This window comes from Littorina saxatilis, linkage group LG4 (assembly GCF_037325665.1).
Source record: "Littorina saxatilis isolate snail1 linkage group LG4, US_GU_Lsax_2.0, whole genome shotgun sequence".
NCBI classification, from domain to species: domain Eukaryota; kingdom Metazoa; phylum Mollusca; class Gastropoda; order Littorinimorpha; family Littorinidae; genus Littorina; species Littorina saxatilis.
Window position 1 is genome coordinate 22,437,859 of NC_090248.1, and position 19,281 is coordinate 22,457,139.

A 19,281-nucleotide genomic window follows, 5' to 3' on the forward strand; every position below is an offset into this window, starting at 1 on the left:
ACCCCACACCCAACCAACCTCACACCCCCACCACCTCCATCCCAATTCCAACCACCCCCACCACCCTCAACCCAATCCCTCCCCCTCCCACCTCCAGTACCCCCATCCCTCTTCTTCCGACCCAACCCTAGCCACAGCCACCCACCCCTAGCCCGGCATTTAGTATGAATAATTTTCTCTTTAGTCAGCTTTTTTTCTATCATTGCTTACAAATCTCTCTTCTCTTTCAGAAAACTTATCGATGCTGATGTTTTCTCCAAGTCAGATCCAAGTAAGTTTGTTCTTGCAGCGATTTTGTAATAATGCATTTGTGTGTGTGTGTGTGTGTGTGTGTGTGTGTGTGTGTGTGTGTGTGTGTGTGTGTGTGTGTGTGTGTGTGTGTGTGTGTGTGTGTGTGTGTATGTGTGTGTGTGTGAGAGAGACAGAGGGAGAGGGAGAGGGAGAGGGAGAGTAAGGAGTGCATGCATATAAGTGCTTAATTACATGTTTGTGAATTTTCTCTCATACATTTTGATTTTTGTTCTTAGTGTCTTTGTTTTGTTTGTTTTTTGTTGGTGTTTCTCTTCTGCTTGCTTTGTATTGCTAATTGAAACCTATCAACAATGACCTTTTCTATTGTTCCAGTGGTTGTGCTTTTTGTACAAGATTCTGTGCTTAAAGGATGGAGAGAGGTTGGTGACATGTTTGTTGTTTTTGTTTTTGTTGTCTTTAGAAATGTTCTGTGAAATATCCTAAGGTAGATAAAAAAAAGTAATATATTTGGCCTTACATTTAAATTGTTGTGCATTGAAGTTCTGCTGCTCAGAGCAATAATTAACCTTTTTTTTGTCAGGCCAGATTAGTTAAAGAGAACATAGCGGGGTGGTTTTTTTTTACTCCTTTGCCATACTGTACTTTTTAGAAATGGACTATTTGAATGGCACAGAATAAATGAAGAACTATTAAAATCTCACCGAGCCATCTCATGCCTCCCTTCAAAATGAAATAGGATGTTGCTGGTTAGACTGGGTGATTCACATTTGGCTCTGATCGAGTCGTGGTCGTCACTATATATGATGTAATGTTTTTCACACCTCCTTGGCTTGTTGATTAACTTCCATAGACTCAGTTGTGTATGTTTGTTTGTATGTGCATGCTCAGACACACAAGCTTGTGTAGGGGCGTAATTTTGTTCCCATATTTAAAAATTATTTTAATTGCAGTTTGGGCGAACAGAAATCATCTGGAATAACTTGAACCCAGACTTTGTCAAGAAGTTTGTGCTGCACTACTACTTTGAACAGTCACAGAAGCTGAAGTTTGAAGTGTACGTACATTTTCACAAAGAGTTTGTTTAACCTGTCATGTACTCATGCATTATAATTAAAAGGTGAAGAATGAAATTTGAGCAGCATGGAGGAGAATTGTTAGTTCTATGGAAAAAAAATTACAAGCGAGTGGGGGAAGCATCTGGTTTTCTACAATTCAAAGGCCGACCTTTCAAGGCTTTGCCTTTTGTTTAGTTTCAAAGAAATATAAGAACTACTTTGACCTTTTTCGATTTTTTTCCAGATATGATGTGGACTCTGAAAGCCCAGACTTGGATAAACATGTAAGTTCAGAATCTTTCATGAAAATCGACATAGAAACAAACAGATTTTTCATTTTGCATCAATATATGCATGGCTGGTGATTGTTCTTTTCTTTTCTTCGTAAATGGTTAGACTATCTGTTAAATTATTTCATTTTGTATTTATGTACCGAATTAACAGGTTTCTTTTTTAATCAATGCACATTTTGTGTGATTAATTGAGTTGCTTGCTGGTGATCTGACATGCCATTTTTCTATATCCTTTGCAGGACTTTCTGGGTAGAACTGAGTGCACACTTGGTGAAATTGTTTCATCAAACAAACTTGGGAAGAAATTGACGTAAGTTGCATAAATGCATAGGCTTGTCAGATTTGTGTTTATGTACCAATGAATTACTTAGTGGTGCCTGAGGTACTTTCATAATGAGCAGGAGTTGTAAAGTTTAACGGTCTGTTAATAATATCAACTGTTGTGTGTTAAGCTTGTTCACTGGGCGGTATTTCTATGAGCATTAATTCACACATCATTAACATTTTGATTGCCTCTACATGTGGCCTTGCAACATTGTATATAATATTGATTCATACAGGCAGTAGATAAACAATGTTTCCAGCAAGACAAAAAATGTGCAAGAATAGACTGCAACAAACTTGCAGTTAGAGGATTTCATTCTTAACAGCTTTTTTTGAAGAGTATGCAATGCTTGCTTGAAAATTTGTTTGGTGTCTTTCTTAATACATACATGGGATCCTGTTTGTATACTTTACAGGGGACCAAAGAAAGACAGTGGGTCCATCACCAGTAAGTCAAGAAGTTGTTTGTTGAATTTCGCTGAGAATCATATTAAAGTCAGGTGAAACTGTCGGGTTTGTGAGGGAAAAGTTGTGAGCTTAAAGTTCATTTGTGTGCATGTATAAATGTTTGTCAATCAAATCAAACAAGTTTATCTACAGCTCAAAGTTGTGTGTGCCTTTATATAGGTGATGGTAAACCTTCTTGAAAGTAAGAAACACCTGTGCTTTATGGAGCCTATAAAGCTCTGATCTCAGCAAACTGAGCAAAACAAACATCTTATGAATGGGTAAGATAAGAGACTGATATCAAATACAAAAACTGTCTGATCTGCATTTAGTTCTAATGTCTACTGTGCTGGTACATTGCTGGTATAAAGTCGGTTGTTTAATAATTTGTTTTTATTTGATTGCAGTTAGTGCCGAGGAACTCAGCAGCTGTAAAGTAAGTACAGATAGAAATGTTTGTCTGTTACTTATGGCAGGTTTCATGGTATTAGGCCATTTTGATAGTCTCAGATTTGCTTAGTCTTTTAAATCCATATCTGTGAGAATCTGCTGTATTTGTTGTATTAACATGCAAACTAGTTGTTGTTTAAATACTTTTTTGAAAATTAAAGTTGAAATTTTTGATAATGTGTTTATTTATGTGCGTGTGAATGGTGGCGATCGTCAAAATACGGACGGATGAATTTACTTTTGCCACAGCATCACTAAACAAAGAACTAAATTCCAACACACACATGCACAAGTATCAATGCTGTGGTGGTTGAGAGTGCCAGAACACATTGAAATGATTGTTTTTCAACAACAATCGATATCCATAACACAAATTCTAACTTATACTAGCTCCGCAAAAAAAATGTATGGGGATTCGGATCTGTCCGTCCGCATAGCGATATCAAGAGCATCGAAACTAATTGTGATTTCACAGGACAAAAACACAAGTTTACCTAATTTTGTATACTGTAAATACAAGTTTGTGCACCCTTGAAGTGAGTTATAATGTTGCCGAGGTCAATTTGCCCTTGATCGACGCACGGTGACCCGAGTTTCAAAGTTGCGATCCAGTCCGTCTAAACAATGTAACGATCGCCACATTTTTCTTTTCATTCAAAAACTAACCGTTTGGGGAGGAAGTGACCTCACGTTGTTTTACGTTGACGCTCGCGCTCGACAGAAAAAGACCGCAACAGTTTTTCAGTTAAAAAAATCGCAAAGTAATTACATTTTCTGAGGTTTTCTAGTGTCCGTCTAGTAACAATCGCCACTCTAGCGATCGCCACTGAGTGTTGAAGTCACATTTAACTCCATTTTCGACTGTTTTAAGAAACTATTTTGACGCTCAATCGTCACGTTTCAGTGTCGAAACACGTACTGTGCATTTGCAATCAGCCGGTGTGTCCAAACTGAAATGCGAGTGATGCCTCGATTTGTGGCGATCGCTCACGTGGTTGACGGACAGAAATACCTTCTTAGGGGGTAGGGGAACAGTTACTCCTCCATACAATAATGGTGTTTACAAATGATTGCAAACTTGTCTCTTTATAAACTGTTCAGACATGTCTTCTCTTCAATAATTTTCAGTTTTGCTCGGTTTGTTAATCAGGAGCACCCTGCAGTAAATGTTTCATCTGTGACAATGCTCGAAATGTTGACGTAATTCCAATGCCCATATCCTTCTCTTGTTACCTCATCTAGCCAAAACCATTGAAGATAGAAAGACATTTATTGAACAAACTAGATGCACAACACCAGTCTTAACACGTTTTGGTCTTACATGTATATGAAAATATTGATGGCCATGGAATGGTTTGAAAAAAAAGACGGTTTTTTCCTTCAAAACGGTCTAGGTCTGCCGGAAGTCGTATTTTTTCAAACCATTCATTTGAGAATCAATATTTTGATATACATACAAGAACAAAACTTGTTAAGAATGATGTGGGGCATATTTTTTGTTCAATAAATGTCTTTCTATCTTCAACGGTTTTGGCTATATGAGCTATATGCATGCATAGGATGACCGTATTGCTTTTTTTGCGTTTTCAGGGTATGCCGCTTTGCGCCTGGTTTTTAGATATAAATAAGGACCAGGACTATAAAAAAAATTACTGTTTTTAGTTGTAACAAACTCACTTTGTTGGAAAAACATGTCCTTTGAATTGTGTGCCAACATTTATTTTGTAGAATTTGAGTGTGTAAATAGTAAATTGCTGAACACAATACTGTGAAACCTGCCTTATATGTTACGTACTGTATCTGTTTGATTCTTAGTACTGCTTATAAACTGAAGATTAGTGAATATATATATGTAAATACATCTGTCCATGCTTTAGCCTTGAACTAAGCTGAGCTTGACTTTGATTAATGATATATGGGGATTAAAAAGACTCGCCATAGTTGTGGTTTTGGTTTATGCATTATTTCAATATTTTCTCATGCTTACTTGTCTCAACAGCTCAGCAGTGATATCAGAATGCATGAATGGCCTATTTAAGTTTAGGATTTCCAAATTCTACAAAACAAACAGGGATGATAAAAAGCACTAAATAAGTGGAGATTTTGTTCTGAACACACCCCACCCCACCACCCCGTGTTTGTAGTTTTTATGTGTTGGCTTTCCTGGTCATTACAGGAACAAGCAACTGTCCAGTTCTGCGCTCACAAGCTGGACAAGAAAGATTTCTTTGGGAAGTCTGACCCTTTCCTCACATTTTCACGATCCAACGAAGATGGCAGGTACGTATAGTCTGGCTGAGGGGCTAGTGGTGGACATTTTTTTAATTATTTAAAAAAATTCAAAGCAACTTTTATACAGTTCTTAAAAAAGCAAAGTTGTTTTGGGAGGACTAGTCAATATAACACTTACCTCGACAGTACTATTCTTGCACATTATCTATTATAGGCCGAAAAAATTGGACAAAACGCTGAGTGGGTACAATTATCTCCCATAACCATGCGCCACCGTGGATCCCAAGCACTGTCCGAGTGCTTCCCCCTTACAGGATGTAGGTGGCGCGTCCTCTTTCTTTTTTCGCGCGTGTCAGACCGGCTGTGTTTCTGCTACGCTCCCGGATTATTTTGGACTAAGAGGCTTCTTTTCTGTGTGGACTATCACCTGTTGGATTATTGTGTGTTATTCCACTTCTGGCTTGAGGCTACGTTGTGTTTCCTTCAACTTGTGCCTCCGTTTTTGTGTGGCGGACTCGGCGTGCCTCCCGTCCTACTTCGTGGTGACCGGTCGTCTGCTTCTCGTTTCGCCGCATTCACTTGAGTATTGACCTAAATTTTCTTTGAATTTTGTTAATTCTCGGTCTTTAAGGGTACGTACAGGGCGAGGTAGGATGTCTCGTCCTGTTTTGGGCTCTGGTTCTACGGAACCAGAGTCTGCCGGGGGCAACCCTTCTCCGGGCGCCCAGCGTCATGTTTTACGCACGGAGAAGGGGATCTTTCGGCGCTCCGACTCTCCCTCCCCAAACGCTTTGCGTTTGCGGCGAGGGAGGGCGGAGAAAGCCTGTTTGAGCAAGCTCAATGCGAGCTTGCTCAAACAGGCTGGGCTTGAGCCTGGGACTTCGGGCGGGGCTGCGCCGTCGAAGGTTCGGGGAAGGTCGAGGGGAAAGAAAAAGCTTCTTTCTCCTTCTCCTTCAGTGGAACAAGCTTCCCCCCCTTCGACGCCGTTGTCCGGCCCTCAGTCTCAGGCTTCAGCTCCTCCCGGTTTCAAGCCTGGGGGGAAGGTTTCCTTCTCCTCCCTGGCTCGAATCCGGGGGCAGGTCGATTCCCAACCCTCTTTGGGGGTTGGTGAATCCGATCTAGGGGCTACTGGAGAGACTCAGGTTTTGACAGCCAACGGCCATACCACGTTGTAAACACCGGTTCTCGTCGACCACCGAAGTTAAGCAACGTCGGGCCCGGTTAGTACTTGGATGGGTGACCGCCTGGGAACACCGGGTGCAGTTGGCATTAAAATCTTCCTTTTCCGGTGCCTCTCCTGTGCCCTCCTCGGTTTCCACCGCTGTGGAAGCCAGGAGGGACACGGGTCCTCCTCTGAACTCCCTCGCTGGGTCGTCTGCTGCTGTTTCGACAGTAGTTTCGGCCTTCTGGGGGGGGAGATCGGAGGAGATGACGGGGTCTCTGAATTCCCTCCCCGCTGGGGTTGGGATGCGAATTGACCCCGTTCAGGGCGGTCCTGTGGGGGCAGGGGTTTCAGGCTTCGTGCCTACGACCACTGCTACTACGGTTCCCTCTGACGTCCGTGTGACTGGTGGCTGTCCCTCTTGATAAGACGCTCCGGCCGACTAGTTACTGGACGTGGAGGTGTTCGACAGAACGTGGTACTTCTGTCGAATGGTCAGGGCGACGGGAACATTGTTTCTGTTGCTCAGACCGACACCTCCGACCGGACCGTCTTGACCCCACGCCATTCCTTAGCGTCTGGTGTTCGGGTGACGGATGGTCCGGACCAAGGGTCCGGAACGTTCCAGGCTTACGGGTCGGGATCGAACCGGACCCACGGGTCCCGACTGGACTTGACCTCCGGGTTTGGTCCGGACGGGACCCATGGTACGGGACCGTACCGGACCTTAGGGTCCGGTGCGGGACAGTACCTCTGGCCCTTGCCGGACCCCCGGACCTACGGGTCTGGATGGTACGGTACGGGACCAGTGGTTCGGTCGGGACCGGACCACCCGACCACCTCTGTTGGTCTGGGTGGTCTGGCACCGAACCGGAACGCACCGGACCACCGGACCTACGGGTCCGGATGGTACGGTACCGGACCAGTGGTCCGGTCGGGGCCGGACCACTCGACCACCTCTGTTGGTCCGGGTGGTCTGGCACCGAACCGGACCATGCCGGACCTACGGGTCCGGATGGTACGGTATGTCCACGTCCGACCGAGCCACCCGAACACTTTTGTGGGTACGGATGGTTCGGTACCGAACGGGACCTCCGGATGCTACGGGACCGGACCGAACCTACGGGTTCGGATGGTCCGGTACCGGACCAGTGGTCCGGTCCGAACCGGACCACCCGACCACCTCTGTTGGTCCGGATGGTCTGTCACCGAACCGGACCATACCGGACCTACGGGTCCGGATGGTACGGTAGGTCCACGTCCGGACCGAACCACCCGAACACTTCTGTGGGTACGGATGGTTCGGTGCCGTACGGGACCTCCGGATGGTACGGGACCGGACCACAGGACCGGAACACCGGACCACCCTATCGGATCGGTCCGGACCACCCGACCACCTCTGTTGGTTCGGATGGTCTGGCACCGAACCGGACCTACGGGTCCGGATGGTACGGTATGTCCACGTCCGGACCGAGCCACCCGAACACTTCTGTGGGTACGGGTGGTTCGGTGCCGAACGGGACCTCCGGATGGTACGGGACCGGACCGGACCTACGGGTCCGGATGGTCCGGTACTGGACCGGTGGTCCGGTCCGGACCGGACCACCCGACCAACTCTGTTGGTCCGGATGGTCTGGCACCGGACCACCGGACTTACGGGTCCGGATGGTACGGTGTGTCCACGTCCGGACCGAACCACCCGAACACTTCTGTGGGTACGGATGGTTCGGTGCCGAACGGGACCTCTGGATGGTACGGGACCGGACCGGAACACCGGACCGGAACACCGGACCACCCTACCGGACCGGTCCGGACCACCCGACCACCTCTGTTGGTCCGGATGGTCTGGCACCGAACCGGACCTACGGGTCCGGATGGTACGGTACGTCCACGCCCGGACCGAGCCACCCGAACACTTCTGTGCGTACGGATGGTTCGGTGCCGAACAGGACCTCCGGATGGTACCGGACCTACGGGTCCGGACCTACGGGTCCGGATGGCCCGGTGCCGGACCACCCGACCACCTCTGTTGGTCTGGATGGTCTGGCACCGAACCGGACCATACCGGACCACGGGTCCGGATGGTACGGTATGTCCACGTCCGGACCTAACCACCCGAACACTTCTGTGGGTACGATGGTTCGGTGCCGAACGGGACCTCCGGATGGTCCGGCACCGGACCGGAACACCGGACCACCCTACCGGACCGGATCGGCACCCCCGACCGGACCGGACCGGACCGGACCATTTCTTTTCTGATCAGACCCGATGGGTTCCTGTTCAGTCTATAAATGGCGGGGGTTCGTTGGCTGGGCTGACCCAACAGTCGCAGGGTTGTTGTTTTTCTCCCCCTTCGGCTGCTGGAGACGTTTCGTTTTTGGGGCAGGGGTCTTCGCGGCCTCTTGCTTCTGTGGGCGTTTCTTCACAGCCTGCTTCATCGCTTTCGGCTCTTCCCCCTCAAGCTCCCTACACTCCTGCTTTTGAGGAGTTGTCGGGAAGTGAAGAGGAGAGTGAGTCGGAGGACGATAGGGAGGAGGATCAGGGTCGCCCTGAGGTTAACACTGATCCTCTACCCTTGCCGGTTTCTGATGGAACTTCCGAAGCTATGCTTCGTACTTTCCAACAGTACATGACAGACATCACGCGGCGTCTTGACGTCACGGATGCCTCTCTTAAGCGTCTGTCGTCTAGTGTTGACACACAGGACCTGGACCCGGGGTCTGAGGACGAGAGGCAGGAGGCTCGTCCTCGCACAGCTAGAAGGACGTTTGAACAGTTTCAGGACGTCCTTCCCTGAGACGCCCTCTCGTCCTTTGAGTCCGCTTCGGCCCGGGCGCGGGAGGCTCACGCCGCGTCTGCCGGCGGCTCGTTTTATGAACGATCCGTCCGCCGGCAATTCGCGTTCCACCCTAGTCTTAGTGCCACGGTGGAAGCGGCAGCACATCGCCTGAGGAGTACAGATTCACGTGCAAACGCGACCTATGTTCCTCGGGAGGACTCGGGTTCAGTGCCATGCTTTCCTTCGGGAGGCGCACCTCCACTGTTTCCTCGTGTCCAATCTGTTTCGTCCCTCCCTTTTCCCTTTGACTCTCGAACTCTCCCTTTCCAGACTTCGAGTGTTTAGGGTGGGGCTGACGGTGATGTGTTCGTTGGGGAGGTGCCTTCGGTCAAGAAGGTGGAACTGAGCTCTGCTTCGTTCCACAATCTTGAGGCCACCGTTTCTTCCACAGTCGAGGCCCAATCACAGGCCTTGACATGGATGAGCACGCTGTCCACACTGTTGGACCCTCCCGATCGGGCAGAGTCCGATTCCACTCGGGTCCTTGACACGGTTCGAGTGGATCGGGCTTTGCATGCCGTGCGATCGTGCGTGTCGTCTGCGGCAGAATTGGCCATTGGAACACGGGTCCACTTTATTGGCCCTGTTCCGTGATCATTTTCTGCCTACTTCTATAGTGCCTCCGGATATGAGGAAGAGTCTGAGGAACACGTTTTCTCAGCCTTCTTCCCTCTTTCATCCGGACACTGTTCGTTCTGTGGTGGAGTCCACACGCCAGAGGAACACTGATTCTCTGATGGTTGGCCTCGCTGCTTCGGCGACGGCGGCGGGGAGTAAGAGAAGTGCTACAGTCACCTCCAGCTCCCAGCCTCAGAAGAAGAAGAAGCCAGTTTCACTGCCTCCTTCTTCCTCCTCTTAGGCGCCTGTTGCGTTCCCAAGCAAGACGAAGGGTGCTCAGACAGGTAAGGGGAAGCAGCACCACCAGGGGGGGTGGTCGCAAGCCTGCGCCTGCCCGCCAGCAGAATTTTCAGTGAGTCCCGGCCCTACGTTGACGCCCCCTCAAGTTGCCCCTCTTTCGTCCGTCGGTTCCCTTTTTCGGGCCCGCGGCATGTGGGGCAGACTGGTCTGCAACCAGTTTTTCTTGAGGGTGGTGTGGTCGGGGTTTTCTCTACCGCTGTCGTCACAACCTCCATTTTCCGCTCTACCCTGGACGTTCCCCCCTCCTCGAGACCCTGCCAGATGGCAGGCTCTTCAGGACGAGGTGAACTCGTTGGTCGAGAAGAAGGCGGTCTACCCCCTTTCTCAGCCTTCTCCGGGGTTCTGCTCCCGCCTGTTCACCGTCCCCAAAAAGGACGGCCGGTTCAGGCCGGTGTTGGACCTCTCCACCTTGAACTTGTACATTCACAGGTGCAAGTTCAAGATGGAAACCCCTTCGTCGGTCCGGTTGGCCATCCGGCCAAACGATTGGGCCATGTCTGGGACCTCCAGGATGCTTACTTCCACATCCTGGTGGCCCCGGGGTACCGACATCTGCTCCGGTTCGTTTGGGAGGGCACAGTGTTCGAGTTTCGGGCCCTCCCATTCGGCCTGTCCTTGGCCCCTCTGATTTTCAACGGGGACAACAACACCACATGCTTAGCTTACCTTCGCCACCAGGGGGGCACCAATTCTCGGTCCCTCTACCTGTTGGCGGAGGAGATTCTGCTCTGGTGCCAGACCAATCAGGTCCGGATGTCAGTCCAGTTCGTTCCGGGGAAACTGAACGCCCTGGTCGACATTCTCAGTCGGGGCGATCAGGTTCTCTCCACAGAATGGACCATCGCCCACAACGTTCTACAGCGTCTGTGGGCAAGGTGGGACCGTCCTCTGATCGATCGGTTCGCAACTCGATTCAGCGCTCGGCTTCCCAGGTACGTCAGCCCCTTTCGAGACATGAATGCGTTCCACTTGGACGCATTCACTCTCTTGTGGAGGCTCCTCGATGCTTACGCCTATCCCCCGACATCTCTGATTCCGAGGGTGCTGGCAAAATATCTGCAGGAACGACCAAGACTGATTTTGGTCGCGCCTTACTGGCCAACAGCTCTGTGGTTTCCAGATCTTCGCGGTCTCACCCACTTAGACCCTCTACCTCTGGATCTGGACGGGGGAGGTCTGCTCCAGCCTCGATCATGCCTCCCTCATCCACGTCCAGAGAGTCTGTGCTTGACCGCATGGCTCTTGTGCGCTCCAAACTGCTTGCACTAGGATTGCACAAGAGTTCAGTAGAGTTTTCCTTGAACGCTAAGAGGCGATCAACTAATCAGCTCTACGACTTACGCTGGAGAGCTTGGGCCACCTTCGCCTTGTCCAAGGGGATAAAGCCGCTTTATCCCTCAACACAGGACTTGGCCAACTTCCTGGTGGAAGTGTATCAAAAGAAGAGTCTTTCTTCTAAGACTCTTCTTGGATACAGATCTGCCATCGCTTCCACGATTGCGGCCGCTACTGGTCGCAGACCTGAACACTTGATCAGGTCCTCCCTCATCGCTAATGTCCTTTCGGGTATTAGCAATGCAGCGGTGTCTAAACCTCGGGTTTCATTTCCCAAGGGGGATGTCTTTCTGGTCCTCAAACTCCTGCGTAGCAATGAGTTTGAACCCCTGGCAGGCATCAGTATCAAGTTGCTGATTTTTAAGACTAATTGTTCCTCATCGCTTTAGCCACTTGCCGTAGACTCAGTGGTATTCAAGCTTTGAGTGGCCTGGACTTTGACATTGAGTTCACCACACAGCAGTGGTTGCCAGCATGGTCACGTCAGTCTAAGGTATGTTTCTTGGGTATATTTTCTTTTACGGTAGTACTGTTCGAAAATTGCCTGGGTATCTTAATCCTTGGATTTAAGTGATTTTGATTAAGGAGTTTAATACTCTACATATCACCCTCACACCACTCTGGTATTCTGTGCAAGAATAGTACTGTCGAGGTAAGTGTTATATTGACTGTAAGGCTTCTTTTTAAGCCTACTGTCTATATGATACTTACCGAGACAGTACTATTAGAGTTTCCCTCCCGCCTCCCCTCTTGATATGTTATGGGCTTTTTGAGGGTCTGCAGCTCATAAAGAAAGAGGACGCGCCACCTACATCCTGTAAGGGGGAAGCACTCGGACAGTGCTTGGGATCCACGGTGGCGCATGGTTATGGGAGATAATTGTACCCACTCAGCGTTTTGTCCAATTTTTTCGGCCTATAATAGATAATGTGCAAGAATAGTACTGTCTCGGTAAGTATCATATAGACAGTAGGCTTAAAAAGAAGCCTTACAGTTTGTATCATCTGTTAAAATGACTTCTTTCAATCCGTTGTGGTTTTGCACTGAGGTTTCTCTGTGGTTGAAATTGACTCTGTTTTGGTTGTAACACTCGCAACATTTACCATGGTAGAACAGATTAAGAATAGCACTTAAACCTTAATTTAACACACGGCAGTACTAATCGTCCTCAACAAATGTTCGTCCTAACCACTCAATAAAAGTTGCTTTGACTTTTCTTTTAAATGATAGAAAAAAAGTCCACCACTGTTACCTCAGAGAGACTATAACATAATCCACTGACTGTGTTTTGTTTTTAGTTGAAAAGCTAAACAAACAGAAGAGAAAAGGGGGATGGGGGAGGTCTGTGTACAGATTGGCTTTTCATGGCATTGTTTTTAAATGCTGTTGGACTGGGTGGCCGAGTGGTAACGCACTTGCGCTCGGAAGCGAGAGGTTGCGAGTTCGACCCTGGGTCAGGGCGTTAGCAATTTTCTCCCCCCTTTCCTAACCTAGGTGGTGGGTTCAAGTGCTAGTCTTTCGGATGAGACGAAAAACCGAGGTCCCTTCGTGTACACTACATTGGGGGTGTGCACGTTAAAGATCCCACGATTGACAAAAGGGTCTTTCCTGGCAAAATTGTATAGGCATAGATAAAAATGTCCACCAAAATAACCGTGTGACTTGGAATAATAGGCCGTGAAAAGTAGGATATGCGCCGAAATGGCTGCGATCTGCTGGTCGATGTGAATGCGTGATGTATTGTGTAAAAAATTCCATCTCACACGGCATAAATAGATCCCTGCGCCTTGAGTCCGAGTCTGGAGATACGCACGCGATATAAGACTTCATATAACAGAGTAAAATTACAATATTTTGCCTGCACAGGTGCGTTAGAATTTGAGGACGTGTGCTACTTTACCTGTCTGTTTGTGATGTGGAGTGGGTGGGTGGATGAAACGGATGATGGTGGGTGTTTGTGTGTGTGTGAGTGCGTGCATGTGTGTTACTTGTGATATGGTAAGGAAGAGGATGGCAAACAGGGTGTCTCTTGATGCTGTTGGTACATGTTCTCACTGAATAGGGTGTCTCTTTTCAGCTTCACTGTGGTGCACAGAACAGAAGTCATCAAGAAAACGTTAAATCCAACGTGGAAGCCTTTTTCCATCTCAGTCAGGTCATTGTGCAACGGAGATTATGACAGGTATGAAATGTTGTCATTTTTATTTTTACATTATATTTGTTTTTGCATTATTTGCTCACAAAGTACAGTTGTTGAAAATATATTTGACATAAATTTATGTTTAGCTGCTCTTGAGTTGAATAGGCAACTGAATATATTGTGTTTCAAGAAGGCTTTGATGTATGTCTAGAATGGGAAGAGTGAGACAAAGGAATAGATTATTGAGTATGTAAACGATGCAAGATGGCTTTGATATAGGCTGTTCACTTTTGGCATTGGAATCTGTAAATACAAAATATATTTGTGTTGTTAATAACAAAAAAATCCTTTTTTTTTTTACAATATACAAAAGCAAGTTAGTAGAACAGAACTTTTTTTTTTTTTGGGGGGGGGGGGGGGGGTCCCTTGCACAAGAGGACACATTCTAATAAGAACATACTTTTTCTGAGTCTGTGTATTGGCTTGACTGTATCGGTGTTCTGTTTTCTTGCAGATGCATCAAGGTAGAGTGTTATGACTGGGATGCTGATGGAGGGTATGTCATTTTCCTTTTTCTTCTATTTTTGTGTGTGTGCGTGTGTCATTGAAATCTGCACTCATCGAAGCATGCTCTGCTGATATATTATGCATGTACACACATGCAAATTCATGCCCGCAGACATAGAAACAATCACACACACACAGACATACACACACACACACACATGCATGTACGCATGCGTGCAAATTGCACAGAGTATTCTTGAGTCGTACTATGCATGCATATGCTTAAGGTTTTTAAAAAAATAATTATCATTTCTTGTTGACAAATCTTTATTCTCTTATACTTGTGACTGTGCAGACACGACTTCATTGGGGAATTCAAAACAACACTGAGAGAACTGTCCAGGGGACCAGGAGATCATAACAGATATGAGGTAATGGAAGCGACGGGCGCAGTGGCGTGGTGGTAAGACGTCGGCCTCCTAATCGGGAGGTCGTGAGTTCAAATCCCGGTCGCTGCCGCCTGGTGGGTTAAGAGTGGAGATTTTTCCGATCTCCCAGGTCAACTTATGTGCAGACCTGCTTAGTGACTTAACCCCCTTCGTGTGTACACGCAAGCACAAGACCAAATGCGCACGGAAAAGATCCTGTAATCCATGTCAGAGTTCGGTGGGTTATAGAAACACGAAAAGACCCAGCATGCTTCCTCCGAAAGCGGCGTATGGCTGCCTAAATGGCGGGGTAAAAACGGTCATACACGTAAAATTCCACTAGTGGAAAAACATGGGTGAACGTGGGAGTTTCAGCCCATGAACGCAGAAGAAGAAGAAGGTAATGGAAGCAGATGAGATCAAGCAGGGTGGCCCAGGTAGCTCAGGTGGTAGACCACTGGACTTGTAACCGTAGGGTAAAGGGTTCGAACCCAGGCTAGGACAGACACAGATCAACTTGATGTGCAGACTCAGAGATGGTACCCATGTACCACCCCTGTGTCACCACAGTGGTATGTTAAAGACCTCGGTCATTCTGCTATAAGTGCAGGTGGCTGATACAGTACCACCTAAACACGCACACACATACAGTTCATTAGGCATGATACTGTTGCTTACATATGAGTTGCGTCATCTGTTACTGATAAATTTTTGTCAAGATACAACAGATATGAGGTACTGAGAGTATAAGAGAAAATGTATTCTGATGCTTAGACGTATTTATTTAATTTCTTTGCAGTATCACTTAAATAACACACTGTGTATAATGCATTAATGTTTTGCTTACACATGAGTTACTTCACCTGGAATTACTGACAGTAGTTGTGAAGATGAACGTTCTTTTGTGGGCATCGGGTAATTTGTTTGATGTCCTGCAGGTTAAAGATCGTAACTTTTACTTCTGGGATATGTGAAATGATCCAGGCATGATGATTCCTTTCTGAGAAGTTATGTGTGTGTCACTTATACTTTATCACTGTCTTTCTTAGCTACTCTGCCTTGTCTCCTTGGCAATTAACTCATTTGTCCATATGTCTGTCTGTGTGCATCTATCTTTCTGTCTTTCTGTCCATATGACTGCCAGTCTGTGTGTGTGACCATCTCATGTGTTTGTGTTTTGTAGATGATTGCTCTGGGATTTTTCATGATCACATGAATAATTCTGTCTCTTTGATGTAACTGTGACTGTTTTGATTAATTTTATGTTTCAGTGCATCAACGCAAAGAAGAAAGTCAAGAAAGGCAGCAAGTATCAAAACTCAGGAGTTGTAAGTTCTAATAGTATGAGCCTTTGCTAGAGATTATAGTTTTACTTGTATGGGTTTGTCAGGTTGACAAAGTTGAAGCCTTAATGAAGTTGTTTACTCTTGTCTCATGCTCTTCCTCTCTGCCTCCCTGTGTGTGTGTGTAGTGTGTGTAAAATGGGTGTCCTGTAAAATATATACTTCTTTCATTGGACTGAGCAAGACAAAAATGAAAAGAGTCAAAGTGTTCCCATGTGAACTTTTCTCTCTAAATGGTGTTACATGTACAACATTATTTTATTTTACCCAGAGACCAACCTTACTGTATTTTTACTTTAAATTGTTATTTGTTTTTGTGTTATTTCTTTCAGATTGAGCTGATGTCTTGTCGGATAGAAAAAGTCTTCTCCTTTCTGGATTACATCAGAGGAGGGTATGTATCTTGTCAATCTCATTAGCTGTTGTCTGTATAATGAAACTGTAGTTGAATAAAATGAAATTGACAAATGAACATCATTTTTGAAAGAGATATATTCTTTATAAGGACTTGGAACAGACTGACTAACTGAAGAAACAGTATATCTTGAATTCTGCCACAGTCTTTTGACACATTAATCATGAGAAAAATCAAGAGTATTCACCCTCAAAGTAAGTGTTACACTTCAAAGAGGCTTTGATTGGTTTCATATATAACCTCCGAATTTTTGAATACAGTGGTACCTCCCTATACCACCCCTTTTTTTTACGGGTCCCTCAATAATACGACCGACTTTTCTCTGACAGATTTTTTCTCCTTCTTTGTCTTAGTGTTTGTCACCTCAATATTACGTCCCCCTCTCTAATACGACATACGACCATCCAAACGTGGACTTATAACGACTTTTCCCAAAATTATCACGGGGTTGGTTTACTCTGACTTATATCTCCAGTCGAGTGAGTAAGCGATACGGACACAAACACGTGCTGAAATCCTGTCCGTGTACATCACCTGGGCACGCTAACGGCTGAAGCCATGGTTTTTCGTTTCTATTTCAGGTCATTACTTTATTTTGAATAGATAAAGGTCATTCGCCAGATGTCTGCTTCATTTTGCAAAGAACTGTGCAGGAACTCCTACCTTTTAAACACGCAAAGTTACAGAAACGTTATGAAAGCAATCCGATCATCGAACCAAAACCGAAAGTTGTGGTGACGTCATGTCATTTTGCGATGTACGTATGCAAAGCGTGTGTAACATTTTCGGTCTAGCTAACAATGGCGGCCGACGAACATGGGTTTTGAAATCTGGAACTGTTCTTGGTTTTCCCCGATCCGTGACTGAATGACGCGATATACAACCATGCGTTTGTTTGAATCAATAAATTCTTCTCAGAATCCCGTCAGTGAAGTTTGAAGGTGAGTAGTGGAGTACGTGTCCTAAATTACTCAACTCTGTGGACAGTCCGTAGTGCAGTTGTCCTCAAGTTGAATGAGTGAGTCAAGTTTCATCGTGAAAACTGACGCTTTTGGCTACAATTTGACATCAGTTCCAACACACTGCCGCGGTTCTTATTCGTTTTGTTCCTTGCGTTTGGGACACTTTTCTTTGTTTTCAACCAAATCGTTGCTGGGTATCGTATTACTATAATTAGTAGCTGGTATCGACATCGATGTGCATGTTTTGGGACCGCATGCTTTCGTTCGACCTCAGTTTGTTTATTTCAAACCTTAACCCACGAGTAGTTACGGGGCTTGTTTAAACAAGCAAGAAAACTGTGTGGGTAATTAATTGAATTAGAAAACAGGTTACCATAATCGTTTAAGGAAAGAACAACATTACTTTGTGGGCGGAATCAATCAAAACGCCAATGTCATTCCGGATCATTGACGGACCCGGACATAACAAAACCATCCTCCATAATACAACCCCTCCATAATACGACCGAAATTCGGTTACATTTTCAAAGTCATTATAGAGAGGTACCACTGTATGTTACTTGATAAGGAAGTGGCTGACTTTACCTCACAGCAAATATCTACTTTTCGAACCAAGGCAAGGCAAAATTATTTTTTTTTAAACCACATCTGGGGTTACATGAATTTGAAAAACAAATGCAAAGAAAACAACAGCAAAAGAACGGAAACCCTTTGTGGAAATTCTTTTGATGAGGAGTATATGATTTTTGTCACGTCAGGACCAGAATCCATTGCACGTTTTCGGTGGACTTCACAGCTTCCAACGGGGACCCCAAGTCACCCACCTCCTTGCACTACATGAACCCCTACCGCCCCAATCCCTACGCCACGGCTATCCAGTCCGTGGGTCACATCATCCAAGACTATGACACGTGAGTATTGGAGTACGCGGCTTCTTTAATAATTGATGGGCTATTTATTGTTGCATGATTATGTTTGTGGTGTAGTTCGAGTTTTTTGTAATATTTTGTCAAGTTTTGTGTTATTTTGCATCGACTGTGTGTGTGTGTGTGTGTGTGTGTGTGTGTATGCCTTTGTCTTTGTCTATGTCTGTCTGTCTGCTGGCTTTGTTTGTATGACATTTTATTGCAAAATCAGAAACTTGACCAAGAAAAAGATAAGAGCTACAGAACAGTTCTTATTGTCGAGATATTTTAGTAGAACTTTTTCTTCTTTTTTGTATTTAGTCAAGTTTTGACTAAATATTTTAACATCGAGGGGGAATCGAAACGAGGGTCGTGGTGTATGTGCGTGTGTCTGTGTGTCTGTGTGTGTGTGTGTGTGTGTAGAGCGATTCAGACTAAACTACTGGACCGATCTTTATGAAATTTGACATGAGAGTTCCTGGGTATGAAATCCCCGAACGTTTTTTTCATTTTTTTGATAAATGTCTTTGATGACGTCATATCCGGCTTTTCGTGAAAGTTGAGGCGGCACTGTCACGCCCTCATTTTTCAACCAAATTGATTGAAATTTTGGTCAAGTAATCTTCGACGAAGCCCGGACTTCGGTATTGCATTTCAGCTTGGTGGCTTAAAAATTAATTAATGACTTTGGTCATTAAAAATCTGAAAATTGTAAAAAAAAATAAAAATTTATAAAACGATCCAAATTTACGTTTATCGTATTCTCCATCATTTGCTGATTCCAAAAACATATAAATATGTTATATTCCGATTAAAAACAAGCTCTGAAAATTAAATATATAAAAATTATGATCAAAATTAAATTGTCGAAATCAATTTAAAAACACTTTCATCTTATTCCTTGTCGGTTCCTGATTCCAAAAACATATAGATATGATATGTTTGGATTAAAAACACGCTCAGAAAGTTAAAACAAAGAGAGGTACAGAAAAGCGTGCTATCCTTCTTAGCGCAACTACTACCCCGCTCTTCTTGTCAATTTCACTGCCTTTGCCATGAGCGGTGGACTGACGATGCTACGAGTATACGGTCTTGCTGAAAAATGGCATTGCGTTCAGTTTCATTCTGTGAGTTCGACAGCTACTTGACTAAATATTGTATTTTCGCCTTACGCGACTTGTTCTTTGTTATCGTTCTAGTGTTCTGGAGCTGAATAGACAGACTTGTTTGTTCAAACCTTAATTGTGCAGTTATGTCTAATTCTGACGCATGAT

The 19,281-nt window shown here is 45.6% G+C and overlaps 2 protein-coding genes and 1 non-coding gene across 3 annotated transcripts in view; all 3 read left to right on the top strand.

Annotated features, from left to right (window-relative positions):
* LOC138964245 (uncharacterized) overlaps positions 1 to 19,281 on the top strand; it is a 421,872-nt gene that overhangs the window by 377,635 nt on the left and 24,956 nt on the right. The window lies entirely within an intron of this gene.
* The window catches only part of LOC138964243 (copine-8-like), a 33,797-nt gene that overhangs the window by 4,808 nt on the left and 9,708 nt on the right, over positions 1 to 19,281 (top strand). Inside the window, exons 2-15 of the mRNA XM_070336145.1 lie at positions 231 to 271; positions 625 to 671; positions 1,203 to 1,306; positions 1,552 to 1,591; positions 1,840 to 1,910; positions 2,341 to 2,372; positions 2,779 to 2,807; positions 4,998 to 5,101; positions 13,385 to 13,489; positions 13,962 to 14,003; positions 14,310 to 14,385; positions 15,654 to 15,710; positions 16,058 to 16,119; positions 17,861 to 18,013. Of these exons, the coding sequence (XP_070192246.1) occupies positions 231 to 271; positions 625 to 671; positions 1,203 to 1,306; positions 1,552 to 1,591; positions 1,840 to 1,910; positions 2,341 to 2,372; positions 2,779 to 2,807; positions 4,998 to 5,101; positions 13,385 to 13,489; positions 13,962 to 14,003; positions 14,310 to 14,385; positions 15,654 to 15,710; positions 16,058 to 16,119; positions 17,861 to 18,013 (963 nt within the window). The remainder of the gene's footprint in view (positions 1 to 230; positions 272 to 624; positions 672 to 1,202; positions 1,307 to 1,551; positions 1,592 to 1,839; positions 1,911 to 2,340; positions 2,373 to 2,778; positions 2,808 to 4,997; positions 5,102 to 13,384; positions 13,490 to 13,961; positions 14,004 to 14,309; positions 14,386 to 15,653; positions 15,711 to 16,057; positions 16,120 to 17,860; positions 18,014 to 19,281) is intronic.
* LOC138965740 (5S ribosomal RNA) lies at positions 6,205 to 6,322 on the top strand. Its single transcript, XR_011455513.1, has one exon. It is a non-coding gene; the product is annotated as a 5S ribosomal RNA (ribosomal RNA).